The sequence below is a fragment of the Hyperolius riggenbachi genome, chromosome 4 (genome assembly GCF_040937935.1).
Source record: "Hyperolius riggenbachi isolate aHypRig1 chromosome 4, aHypRig1.pri, whole genome shotgun sequence".
NCBI lineage: Eukaryota > Metazoa > Chordata > Amphibia > Anura > Hyperoliidae > Hyperolius > Hyperolius riggenbachi.
The window spans coordinates 69,371,570-69,385,921 of record NC_090649.1 but is presented as its reverse complement, the minus strand read 5'-3'; the positions used below and the strand labels follow the sequence as shown (position 1 = coordinate 69,385,921).

The 14,352-nt window shown below is 49.0% G+C and overlaps 1 protein-coding gene across 7 annotated transcripts in view; it reads right to left on the bottom strand.

The window, feature by feature from the left end:
- TDRD6 (tudor domain containing 6) overlaps positions 1-14,352 on the bottom strand; it is a 65,842-nt gene that overhangs the window by 21,806 nt on the left and 29,684 nt on the right. For all 7 annotated transcript variants that reach the window (XM_068280184.1, XM_068280185.1, XM_068280189.1 and 4 more), the window contains exons 4-6: positions 11,930-11,995; positions 10,964-11,029; positions 1,350-3,968 (exon numbers count right to left, since the gene is read on the bottom strand). In XM_068280184.1, the coding sequence (XP_068136285.1) occupies positions 1,350-3,968; positions 10,964-11,029; positions 11,930-11,995 (2,751 nt within the window). The remainder of the gene's footprint in view (positions 1-1,349; positions 3,969-10,963; positions 11,030-11,929; positions 11,996-14,352) is intronic.

Below are 14,352 nucleotides of genomic sequence, written 5' to 3'. Positions count from 1 at the left end.
ATGCCGAATGATACGCTCTATCCTGTTACCGCCTCTCAGATCTCGCTGCTGAGGACTGTACTGAAGCGGCGCAGGTGCACATGTGTGAGATCTGAGAGGCACAAAAAGGAGGGAAATAGACTACAAGGGTGGGCCAGACGGGTGAAAGAGGCATATTTTATGGGTACAGTGTGATCTATTCTTCCATACCGCCCTGATAAACAAGTAGACAAGGAGAGCTGACCAATACAACCAGTCAATCACCTCTATACTGCTATATACTGGGTACCACATACAGTACAGCACCAGTATCTGCTCATACATACAAACAGTATATGAGGTTATTTTAATTTTTATTTGGTGTGCGTTGGAAGAGGGGTAGTCTTATACGGTGAGTATATCCCAAATTCTATATTTTAAAGTGAACCAGAGATGAAGCATCCTCATGTATTTTACCAGATATATCAGTGGGAACATTAGAGAAAACACCTACCCTGCTTTCTGTTTCATTATTTATTGTTCAGAATGCATCTAATCAGCCCAGATAAAATCCTCGACAGAGTATTCAGTCTGGCTTTGCTATAATGACTCAGCTATAATGATTCCTGAGCAGAGCCACAAGGTGGCAGGCTTCGGCTTGAAAAGACAGCACAGAAGACAGCTATAGACTAGACTCAGCTATAAAGATTCCTGAACAAAGCCAGACTGAATGCTCAGTCGGGGATTTTATCTGGGCAGATTAGATGCAATCTGAACAGTAAATAAGGAAACAGAGAGCAGGGTAGGTGTTTTCTGTAATGCTCCCACTGATATATATGGTAAAATACATGAGGGTGCTTCGTCTCTGGTTCACTTTAACTGGAAAAGTTGGGGGGTCGTCTTATACGCCCAGTCGTATACGCCGTAATATACGGTACTGTATTTTTGGGGCTATAAGACTCACTTTTTCTCTCCCAAAAGTGGGGGGGAAAGTCACTGCGTCTTATTGTCCAAAATGCAGGGAGTTCCTGACTTGTGAACACCTGCAAATACAAACCTCCAACCCGCCGTAATGTAGGGCACAGGGGAAGGACACGGGACAAACGGAGGACACAAAGGGGCATAGAGGACAACACAAGGACGACACATGGGGACACACGGAAACACAAGAGGTACAAGGAGGTACAAAGTGGGCATAATTCACAAGACGTCCCTTCACCATGGATGCACCAGGTTTAGTATATATATTTTTTTCCTCTGGTTTTTGACCTCTAAACCTAGGTGCATCCTATGGTCAGGAGTGTCTTATAGTCCGAAAAATACGGTAGGTCTACGGAAAAAAAGCAAACAAAAAAACAAGAACAAAAAAAAAAAAAAAAAACTTTAAATACCTTGTTCTTGTATGACAATTTGCCCAGCAATCTTGGAAACTGGGTCATCAGTTTGGTCTTTCTTTCCATGTCTTTCACTTTTGACAAAACCTTCAAAATCTTTGGCTTCCAAATGCTCCTCTACACCTTCAAAAGGCAAATCTTCTTTGTGTTCTTCAATGTCGTGTTTGGATCCATGCTTTGCTAACACTTTCTCAGTTCCTACACCTGTGCTTTCTCTGGTCTCATCAATGTGCACAATGTTGTCAGGCTCAACCATGTCCTCTCTTACGAATTTCCAGGGTGCAACATGAATCATCTCTTCCACAAAGCTTTCAACTTCAGCAATTTCGTCAGTTTCTGTAATACCTCTCCAGAAAGAAGCACCTTCCATTTCTTTGCACTGCAGCATGCTTTGAGCCTCAACCTCCATTTCCACAGTACCTTTGCACAAAGCAACATCATCTCTCTCTTCACAGTGCATAATACTATTACTTTCAGGTTTTAAACTTTCAGTTATATTTTTCCAGGAGTCATCACTGACCTCTTCAAAGTGTAAGAAATCTTTGACAGTTACTGCCTCCCTTTCCGGAAAACCTTCAGAGGATACAGGTACTTCCAACTCTTCCAAATGTAAAATGCTTTCACCTTCAAATGTTTTTTGACTTTCTACCTCGATATCTTCACTTTTCACAGATGTAGCTGCTTCCACATCTACACCATCGTTGGATATAATTCCAGCATCTACAGGTCTCAAAATAATTCTGCTAGATACATTCTGACAATGCTCATCTACAACGGTAGCGACATTAGTCCCCATCTCTTCATCAAGGTCAATGCAGGCTGTTGCATCAGTTTCTCCAGTTTCAACAAGGTCTTCAGCAATCACGACTTGGGCAGTTGACACATCAATGGCAGCCTTAGCCCTATCAATTTCATCAGTGGTTAAAGATTCTGGGTGCTTCATAATAGCACTAAGCTTGGTATCTTCAGATTCCACAATGTCGTCAATGCCTACAACCCCACTAAACTCATCAGTGATAACCTCAACACATTCAAGTTCAGTAATGGCCCAAACAGGTGAAGCTACAGAATTGTCATCATCATCATCGTCGTCATCAGTAGTAGAGTCAGAATATTCAGTTTCAACAGTATCCTCAGAAGCTATAGCATCTGATGTGTCATCAGAGGTAGCATCAGAAGATTCAGCTTCATCATCACCAACAGCTTCTTCCTCCTGGTACTCCTCAGAAGTAGCTTCAGACCATACATAATCACTTTCAAATATATTCTCCTCTGTGGTAGTCTCAGATGATTCATCTTCACTTTCAGTGGTTTCCTCCTCAGTAGAAGAATCGTCTTCACTTTCAGTGGTGTCCTCCTCAGTAGAAGAATCGTCTTCACTTTCAGTGGTGTCCTCCTCAGTAGTAGACTCAAACACTTCACCTTCAGTGTCGTTCTCCTCAGTGGCAGTTTCAGAAAATTCACCCTCTGTGGCATCCTCAGTGGCAGATTCAGAAAATTCTACTCCAACAATGTCCTCTTCAGTGACAGCCTCAGAAAATTCCTTTTCAACAATGTTTCCAACAGCTACTGCTTCTGTACTGCCCTGATCATCAGACTCTATACTTTTATTTTCATCAACGCCCTGAATACGTTCATATTCAGTAATGACCTTCAGAGATTCATCCTCAACTACGGCATCACCAACATATTCTTTTTCTACATGGTCTTCAACAGCCAAGACATCTGCACTGTCGTTCTCAGAGTCCAGTTTGACATACTCTTCAACAGTTATAATTTCCATGCTTCCTTCTGTACCAGCCTGTACATATTCACTTTCAGCCATGATCTTAATGACTTCATCATCTGTGTTGCATGTGACCGAGTCAAAATACTCACTTTCAAACATGTCTTCAACAGGTGCAGACTCTGAACTATCCTCACGTGGACTTTTAACAATTATCTCAACATCTACAGCTTCTATATTATCCTCAGCAGCGGTAGTTTCACTAATTTCACATACAGCAATGTCCTCTGAAGCTGCAGTTGTTGTGTTGTCCATATCAGCAGTAACCTTGACCTCTTCTATTTCACCAATGACAGAAGATAAAACTTCAGCTTCATTCTCATTAGTGGCACCATCAGGGTATTTATAAAACACAACATTGACAGTAGCAGCTTCTAAACACTCTGCATCATTGTTGACCTCAGTGTCTTCAGTTTCACCAATGTCTCCAAGAGCTGCACTGAGGTTGTATACAGCTTGATTCACCACAGTATCTTTTCTTTCCTCAACGCCTAAGCATGTGTCAAGTTTTTCATTTTCCAGGAACCCTTCTGTGTTTGGCAAGGTAGGTTCACTAGCTCCACCACTCATTCCATCTACAGTAAGTTCTGCAAGCTCACCCTGAGCATTAAGCTGGATGTCCTCAATCTCTTCCAATTCCAGATTCTCTCCCTTTGTTGCAAATCCATCACTGTAAGAGTCAAGTTCACTGGTATCAACATTACCACTGTCTAAGGCATTACTGGTAGATACAAGTTCCACATGGTTTTCACAACGTAGGTTATCTTTTTCTTCCAAAAAGCTTTCACTACCCAGAACATTAAGAAAATTGCACTGGTCTTTTCTTTGGCCTAAAACAAGACAAATAAAAATGGTTAGAGAAAAAAATATGCATACTATACTTACCTCACAGAGTGCAAATGCTTCAATACTATCTAGACCAGGGCTTCCCAACCCTGTCCTGAAGTACCCCCAACAGCATGTTTTGAGAAAATTCACAAAGGTAGTTAACCACTTAAAGGGATTCTGTGGGGTGTAAAAATAAACAAAAAGCGTCACTTACCTGGGGCTTCTACCGGCCCCTGCAGCTATTAAGTCCCACACTGTCACTGAAGCCTCCACCGTTCGCCGCCACCGGTGACCTGCTAATTATTCGTTTAACTAGATGAATAGTACTGCGGCCGCGTGTGTCCTCGCTCCCACACACGGCACCGGGAGCTTACTGTACAGGCGCAGTACAAAGTTTTCTTGTACTGAGCATGCGCAGTAAGCCCCTGATGGCGCATGCGGGAGGGAGGACGCGCGCAGCCGCAGTACTATTTGTCTAGTTAGACGAATAATTAGCAGGTCACTGGCGTCGGCAAACGGTGGAGGCTTCAGTTACGGCCGGTAGAAGCTCCAGGTAAGTGACGCTTTTTGTTTATTTTTACACCCCACAGAACCCCTTTAAGGACAGCGGTGATCGAAATCTACGCCGTGTTTTGATCCCCTAATACCTGCCAGGGCATAGATTTCACCACCAAGTGTTCCTCCCGCTCGCGTTGCTCTCTGCCTACCGCAGCTCACTCGCCCTGCTGTCTCTGTGACGGGAGAGCCCTGTGAGCAGGTCAGGAGCAGATTTCATTTGCTCCTGGCCCTGTCGATCAAAGTAAGCAACTCCCATTGGCTTACATTGATGACAGGGTCAAAAGCCAATGAGAGTGGCTCCAGACCTGTGCACAGGGCTCTCCGTCATAATAGACGGCAGAGTGTGGGGCCTGAGTCAACGGGTGTGCGGTGTGGTCTCTGATCCTTAAGGGGCCTAATCAGCTCTGCTTAGAAACTACTGACCTCACCTTATTTAATGCATTTATAAAGCGCCAACATATTACGCAGCGCTGAACATTAGTTTAGGTTACAGACAATATTTAGGGGTGACATACAGCAAAATGACAATACAGGAATACAACACCTGTGAGTGTTTGTGGTTTTCTGCAAAACATGAACTGTTGGTGGTACTTAAGGACAGGGTTGGAAAGCTCTGATCTAGACACTTACGGCTCAGACACACTAAAAGCGCTTTTCTGAGCGCTTTCTAGCCATGTTCCCACTGATATATATGGTAAAATGCATGAGGGTGCTTTGTCTCTGGTTCACTTTAAATAACTTGTAAAAAAAAAAAATACATAAATGGTTATGTTAGGGACTTAGCTTTTTGTATTATGTATCCCGTGAGGGTATATTATTGTTTTTGCAAATAACGGATGGTAATTATTGATTAGAGTACAATAAAAAAAAATGACCAAAGCAAAATGTTGTCCACATACATTGTACACAATTTAAATGTTGTAATTAGGGGTACAAAAAATGGGTGGCTTTTATCTACAGTCACAAGTTTTATTTTAAAGCTAGAATGCCTGAAAACTGAGAAATAATGCTTTTTTCAATTTTTTTTATTATTCCCTTTAAAATGCATATAAAAATTAGCAAGTTTTAGCCAAAGAAAGCCTAATGTGTAAAATAGAATGCCCCAAAAATGTATAAATCAGGTGTGATAAGTAGTGTTGATCGAACACCTAGATGTTCGGGTTCGGTTAGGGTCTGCTGACGGCATCCAGCCCGCCTGCCCCCTCCCGCCCACCAGGGGGAGCCGGTCCTCTTGAGAGCCGGCCTTCCCCCCCCCCCCCCTCCCTCCACCGGGGGGGGGGGGGGGGGGGGTGTGTGTCTGGCTGGTCCGGCTCTCGGGAGGACCGGCACCCCCTGGTGGTGGGAGGGGGCAGGCGGGCTGGATGACGTCAGCTGAACCTAACCGAACCCGAACATCTAGGTGTTCGATCATCACTAGTGATAAAGTTATTGGCCAATTAATGGGAGGAGTGCTGAAATGTGAAAAGTGCTCTGGTCCATAAGGTGAAAACTGAAAATTCCTCCTGTCCGGGGCTGTGCATGCGTGGCCTGGCTGCTCAGGGGGAAGCGTTCTATGCATGCTCAGTACTACTGCGCAGGCACAGAATGCTCCCAGCGAGAGAGGAGCGAGCATGGCCAGACTGCGCCAACTGGAGGATTTTCCAGGGCCAGTTCCGAACGAACGGGGAAGTGACTAAGGATGACGAGGGAGTATTTTCTGTTGGGTCCTCATCTCAGGTACACTTTAAAGAGAACCCGTGGTGAAAGCTGCAACAAAAACAGATACTCAACTGGGTAGAAGGAAGGCTCTAACTAGGTGCAGAAATTTGCATGCAAAAGCAAATTTTAATGCGGAAAAAAATGAATCCCTGCCTTAGAACTGCTGGACGAGCCTGACTCGTCCATACAGTTTTCAATTTTTCCATGGACTGGTCAAACTCATCCATTTTGCCAAGGAAGCTATAAAAGAAGATTTTAACAATAGTTTAAAGGACACCTGGAATTACAGGAGTAATTCATCACTGTTGACCATCTTTTCAAAATGTCTTGCCTATCTGATGAGCCGATTCTCTTCCCTAACAGGACACCTGAAGTGAGCGGTATATGGAAGTGGATATATTAATTTCCTTGTAAACAATACCAGTTGCCTGGCTGTCATGTTGAGCTTCTACCTCAATACTTTTAACCGTAGACCCTGAACAAGCATGCAGCAGATCAGGCGTTTCTCTCAAGATTAGCTGAATGCTTGTTTCAGGAGTGTCATTCAGACAATACCGATACCAGAATGATAAGCAAGACAGCCAGGCAACTGGTTTTGTTTAAAAGGAAATAAATGTGGCAGCCTCCATGTATACCGCTCACTTCAGTTGTCCTTTAAAGAGAACCCGAGGTGTGTTTAAAGAATGTTATCTGCATACAGAGGCTGGATCTGCCTATACAGCCCAACCTCTGTTGCTATCCCAAACCCCACTAAGGTCCCCCTGCACTCTACAATCCCTCATAAATCACAGCCATGCTGTGAGGCTGTGTTTACATCTGTAGTGTCAGTCTCAGCTGCTCCCCCGCCTCCTGCATAGCTCCGGTCCCTGCCCCCGTCCCTTTCCTCCAATCAGCAGGGAGGGAAGGGATGCAGGCGGGGACTGGAGTTCTGCAGGAGGCGGGGAGAGCAGCAGACTGACACTATGGAGATAAACACAGCCAGCTCTGACAAGCTGTTTGTCAGCAGTGTGGCTGTGATTTATGAGGGATTGCAGAGTGCAGGGGGACCTTAGGGGGGTTTGGGATAGCAACAGAGGCTGGGCTGTATAAGCAGATCCAGCCTCTGTATGCAGATAATATTCTTCAAACCCACCTCAGGTTCTCTTTAACCTATTGGGGAATTGCTGCCTAACTCCCCTTAAGGACCAGACGAATTTGTGTGCTGGGGGGAGCGCGTTTGGGGGGTCAGGAAGTCGGATCCCCACTCTTGGTAGCTGGGCTGTGTGTGTGCCCTGTAGCCAGATGTCCCCCCTGTAGCCAGCAGCATTTACTCACCTTCCAGGCTCCAGCGATGAGCAGCTGTGGACCCCTCCGCTCCGGCATCCCTGCTTGTACTGCCGCTCAGTTCTGGGTTGCGTCATCAAGCCGGGACCCAGCACTGACATCAGAACAAACGGGGATGCCGGCCAGAGCAGAGGGGAGTGCAGATCGCCAGGGGAATGGCAGGTAGGTTAGTGTATCCTCTTCTCCCACCCCCCCCCCCCTACTGCTGCATCAGTAACAGGGATCACTACAATCCACTGGCGATCGTAGTGATCAGAACCCATATACAATGGCTTCTGATCACTGAGGGGAGATGTCAGCTGTCATATGACAGCTTAATCACCCCTCTCGGGTGCACATGATTGCATCGGGAGCGGAGACGGCAGTCGGCGTAAATCCTAAGCTGCATATGCCGAGTTAGGCAGCCACAAGGGCAGCGTAGGATTTACGCCAGTGGTCCCCAAAGGGTTAAAGGGAACCTGAACCGAGTAAAATTATTTAAAATAAACTCATGATGTACCTGCAAATGAATATTACATACTTACCTCACCGTCAGTTCCTCTCAGAAGCTCACCATTTTCTTCTTACAGTGATCCCTTCCAGTTCTGACAAGATTTTGTCAGAACTGAAATATACCAGTTGCTGTCAGTTATATATCAACTGCTGTCAGTTACTACTTAATGTGCAAGGTAATGTCCATGTTTCCCTAAGGCTCAAGTGGGCGATATTACAGTTTAACAGCGTGCTGACCAGGAAGCTGTTATGGGGTAATGGCCATTTTCAAGATGGAGGACGGAGTAATCCATTGATCACAGGGGACAAACAGGATGCAAGAGAGGAGAAAGATTGAGGAGTAGACTACACAGGAGGTAAGTATGTGTTTATGTTTATTTTGACTTAATTTTTCAGTTCAGGTTCTCTTTAAAGCTGATTGATGGCCTGGCAAAACATTTATGAAATATGTGCTTCCCTGCTCTATACTGTCCATACAGTTATTTCTTGACGTTTGTCCCAATGCATCGTCTCAGCAACAAAAGAAAAATCACAAATCCTCCAGTTCCCGTAAATTCTCGGCCTGTCTTGCATAAACTGCACTTTTGAGTTCTCCCCTGAGTGGCTCATTAACATTGAGGTCAGGAGACTGAGATGGCCACTGCAGAACCTTCACTTTATTTTGCTGAAACCAATGAAAGATCAACTTGGCCTTTGAACATGCCACACTACATCTTTAGAAATCAATTATTTGTGAGCTGTTCCTTGCATTCCGAACTATTTTTCTGGCAGCTGTGGGCTGAAATTTTAGTTAGTCTACCTGACCCTAGTTTGGTTTTAGGCCCCGTTCACACGGCACGCGTTTCCAGACGCGTTTTGGAAACGCGTGCAGGTGGCCGACACGCACGACATCAGACATTGCATAGAATGCAATGTCTGATGTTCACACTGCATGCGTTCCGGACCTGTGCGGTCCGGGAACGCATGCTGCATGCATTTTTTGTAAAAACGCATGGCTGTCCCATTCACTTTTCAGTGATGGGATCAGCCACGCAACGCACACAAACGCGGATGGCGTGCGTTCGTACGCGTTGCGGTCCGCACGCATGGCCATCTGCGTTTGTGATGTGAACGGGGCCTAAATGATGTTATCTGTGTGATCAGTGCTGTGACAAGCACCAGGGCCATGCTGTGAAGATGGTGGATGTTCTCCATCTTACTCCCGACTCACTCTCTAATGGCCCATACTCACGGGCTACAATTGTCGCCGCAACACGCGGTGCGCGCGTGTTGCGGCGACAGGTCACCCGTGAGTATGAGGCGTTGCACGGGCGCGCACCCCGAACCGTCGCTGCTGTCGCCAGGCGATTGGTGCGGTCAATCGCCTGGCAACAGTTGCCGCCGCAACGGTCGCTAGTCCGCGTGAGTATGCGGACTAGCGACAGCAACCTCCATAAAGAAGACGGAGCTTCCGGCGGGGGGGGGGGGGGGGGGGGGGGAGGAGGAACGTCGGCGACAGCTTCCTTTGCACCGCTGGTCCCTCTTCCGCGTATGTACGCGGAGGGACGTGGCGACGAGCTGTCGCCGAACTGTCGCGCACACGCTCCCGTGTGCTAGCGACAGTGAAGAAAAGTTGCCCGTGAGTATGGGCCATTAGCCAGCATTAGATGCATGTATCTCACAGTGCTCTGTAAACAAAGGCAGAGCTGCTCTCCTGGGGAGTCCGAGGAATAATCCCACTATGAGGAGGACAGGAAAGCCCATACTGACAGGAGACACTAGAGGAGGACATAAAGTGAAGGGGAAAGTTGCTGCTGCCCGTCCTGCCTTCCCCCACACAGATTACAGTTTGCACCGAATCCTCCTGCACTTTATTGAAAATCGCCGGGGCTCCAAGCAGAGGATGTGACGTCTGTGCTCCAAGAGCTCAGGCACCATCTAGTGGGCGAGGCTGATGTGAACTTGCCAAAATGCTGAATGCTATCAGAACTTACTGGAGGAGGGGGCAGGGCCCGGAAGCGGAGGAGGCCGCAGCAGTGTAGGTACCAGCGGCAGTGGTGAAAACCGTTGCAAAACTGCTATATTGACGATCTGAAGATCGTCCTGGGCCTGATCACGATTTTCGGTTTAAAACCGAAAATCGTTCAGCGTTAATGACCAGGCTATTTTTTTTTTTTACTAATTAGGGCCTCACTGCAGGGCCATACAACTCAGCACACAAGTGATCCCCCCCCCCCCTCCATTCAGCTCACCAACAGAGCTTTCTGTTGGTGGGCTCTGATCGCTGCTGGGGTATTTTTTTTAATATTTTTATTTTTAATTATGTGTTTTTTTTTAATCATTTTTATTTCCACCCTCCCCCCGGCAGCCAATCCCAGCGACCGGCTCTTCTAGACATCCGATTGCTCTCTGTGCCTCCCAGGGGGACAGCGCTGTACATTGTAAATAGACTGTAAAACAGTCTCCTAGCCGTGATTGCCGCTGGAAGACCGATGACGGTGCGGAGATCGGCGCACGCAATCTCCTGCAAATCCCCACCCCAGGACTTCACGCCAATTGGTGTGGAGCAGTCGTAAAGTAGTTAATCACGGATCCTGTGTAAGGGGACAATGGGCTACTATCAGGTTTACTATAACTATAATGTACATTTCACTGGAGGTAGTCTTTATGCTTGAATCTGTTTATACTAACAAGTATATATGGCAATAAGTTTACACAGGCTGTACCTTAAACCCAAATAAATCAATTCTGAGGACTAGATGTTTGCAGATTTACAGAACGGCTTATTTTATTTTCTAGAACTCTTACGAAGGACAAAGTTACATTAATTTCTGAAAACATTCCAGCGCTCATTTAAAATTGTGAATCCTGGCTGACTGCCACACACCACTGCCATCTGTGAAAAGACTTTGTGCAGAACGATACAGTCAACAAAATCTTTAGTAACCTTGATCAGGTGACTGGGTCTCTTCCTGATAATCAGGTGATGAGGAAACATAACGTGTATCAGAGCCTATAGGGGAAAAAAGGTCACAATTAACTTATGTCCAGAGAATAAACAGCAGCAGATGCTTCTTATTTTCAGACCTCAAATGAAGGACTTGCTGTAGATCATAACAACACAATTTCCAGGCTCCTTTCTTAGGCCAAAGTCAGACACGCATATTGGTAACCAGTGTGTATCCATGACGGGGGGGTGGCTGGAAGCTCGGCATGTGAAGACACAGCCTATGTGGGACGAGGGCGCGCCAGGCTACTACGGGGCGGGGGGCGCGTCAGGCTACTACGGGAGGGGGGCGCGTCAGGCTACTACGGGAGGGGGGCGCGTCAGGCTACTACGGGAGGGGGGCGCGTCAGGCTACTACGGGAGGGGGGCGCGTCAGGCTACTACGGGAGGGGGGCGCGTCAGGCTACTACGGGAGGGGGGCGCGTCAGGCTACTACGGGAGGGGGGCGCGTCAGGCTACTACGGGAGGGGGGCGCGTCAGGCTACTACGGGAGGGGGGCGCGTCAGGCTACTACGGGAGGGGGGCGCGTCAGGCTACTACGGGAGGGGGGCGCGTCAGGCTACTACGGGAGGGGGGGGCGCGTCAGGCTACTACGGGAGGGGGGGCGCGTCAGGCTACTACGGGAGGGGGGGCGCGTCAGGCTACTACGGGAGGGGGGGTGCGTCAGGCTACTACGGGAGGGGGGGGGGCGCGTCAGGCTACTACGGGGCGGGGGCGCGTCAGGCTACTAGGGGGCGGGGGCGCGTCAGGCTACTAGGGGGCGGGGGCGCGCCAGGCTACTACGGGGCGGGGGCGCGCCAGGCTACTACGGGGCGGGGGCGCGCCAGGCTACTACGGGGCGGGGGCGCGCCAGGCTACTACGGGGCGGGGGCACATCAGGATACAGTCAACAAAATCTTCAGTAACCTTGATCAGGTGACTGGGTCTCTTCCAGATAATCAGGTGATGAGGAAACATAACGTATATCAGAGCCTATAGGAAAAAAAAGTCACAATTAACTTACGTCCAGAGAATAAACAGCAGCAGATACTTCCTATTTTCAGACCCCAAATGAAAGACTTGCTGTAGATCATAACCTCAACACAATTTCTAGGCTCCTTTCTAAGGCCAAAGTCAGACACGCATATTGGTAACCAGTGTGTATCCATGACGGGGGGTGGCTGGAAGCTCGGCATGTGAAGACACAGCCTATGTGGGATGGGGGCACGTCAGGCTACTACGGGACGGGGGCACATCAGGCTACTACGGGAGGGGGGAACGTCAGGCTACTACGGGAGGGGGGGGGAACGTCAGGCTACTATGGGACGGGATCACGTCAGGCTACTACGGGACGGGATCAAGTCAGGCTACTACGGGACGGGATCACGTCAGGCTACTACGGGACGGGATCACGTCAGGCTACTACGGGACGGGATCACGTCAGGCTACTACGGGACGGGATCACGTCAGGCTACTACGGGACGGGATCACGTCAGGCTACTACGGGACGGGATCACGTCAGGCTACTACGGGACGGGATCACGTCAGGCTACTACGGGACGGGATCACGTCAGGCTACTACGGGACGGGATCACGTCAGGCTACTACGGGACGGGATCACGTCAGGCTACTACGGGACGGGATCACGTCAGGCTACTACGGGACGGGATCACGTCAGGCTACTACGGGACGGGATCACGTCAGGCTACTACGGGACGGGATCACGTCAGGCTACTACGGGACGGGATCACGTCAGGCTACTACGGGACGGGATCACGTCAGGCTACTACGGGACGGGATCACGTCAGGCTACTACGGGACGGGATCACGTCAGGCTACTACGGGACGGGATCACGTCAGGCTACTACGGGACGGGATCACGTCAGGCTACTACGGGACGGGATCACGTCAGGCTACTACGGGACGAGGGCACGTCAGGCTACTACGGGACGGGGGCACGTCAGGCTACTACGGGACGGGGGCACGTCAGGCTACTACGGGACGGGGGCACGTCAGGCTACGACAGGAGGGGGGCACTGCAGGCTACGACAGGAGGGGGCACTGCAGGCTACGACAGGAGGGGGGCACTGCAGGCTACGACAGGAGGGGGGCACTGCAGGCTACGACAGGAGGGGGGCACTGCAGGCTGCGACAGGAGGGGGGCACTGCAGGCTACGACAGGAGGGGGGCACTGCAGGCTACGACAGGAGCGGGGCACTGCAGGCTACGACAGGAGGGGGGCACTGCAGGCTACGACAGGAGGGGGGCACATCAGGCTACTAAGGGAGGGGGGCACATCAGGCTACTACGGGAGGGGGCACATCAGGCTACTACGGGAGGGGGCACATCAGGCTACTACGGGTGGGGGGGGCACATCAGGCTACTACTAGTGGGGGCACATCAGGCTACTATGGGAGGAGGCACATCAGGCTGCTACGGGAGGGGGCACATGAGGCTACTACGGGAGGGGGCACATGAGGCTACTAAAGGAGGGGGGCACATCAGGCTACCACAGGAGGGGGCACATCAGGCTACTACGGGATGGGGGCACATCAGGCTACTACGGGAGGGGGGCACATCAGGCTACTACGGGAGGGGGGGGGAGAAATCAGGCTACTACACTGAGGGGAAGGAGGGGGGCACATCAGGCTACTATACTGGGGGGAGGAAGTAGAGCACATTAAACTGCTATGATTGGGGGGTAAGGGGGGGCATCTGGCTAGTTACTAGGAAGGAGGAGGAGAGGAGCTCATCGGGTTATAAAAGTGTTTGTGTGTGGGTGTCTGGTCGTTAGGGGCACATCTGACTACTATATGAAGGGAAGGGTCCCCCTTGTAGCTAGAACCAGCCCTGCCCAGATCTGTTCTCCAGCCACATTTATTTCCTTTTAAGCAATACCAGTTGCCTGGCTGCCCTGCTAATCCTCTGCCTCTAATGCATTTAGCCATAGACCCTGAACAAGCATGCAGCAGATCAGGCGTTTCACATTGTCAGAACTGATAAAGATTAGTCGCATGCTGGTTTCTGATGTAATTCAAACACTACTGCAGCCAAATAGATCAGCCGGACTGCAAGGCAACTGGTATGGTTTAAAAGGAAATAAATATGGCAGCCTTCACATCACTCTCACCTCAGGTTCACCTTAAAATTACTTGTGAAAACAATCATTTGTTAAACAAATTGTTAATTACCTCCCCCTAAGGGCCCTTTTACACTTAATCAGTTGCTCTCAGTTAAAACGAAAACAAAACCGATTTTCAAAGTAATGCCCATGTTTTCCTATGGCACCTTTCACACTTAACGCGTTTTAACTGAAATCTTCTTCCCAATGCACTGCTATGGAAAAAACG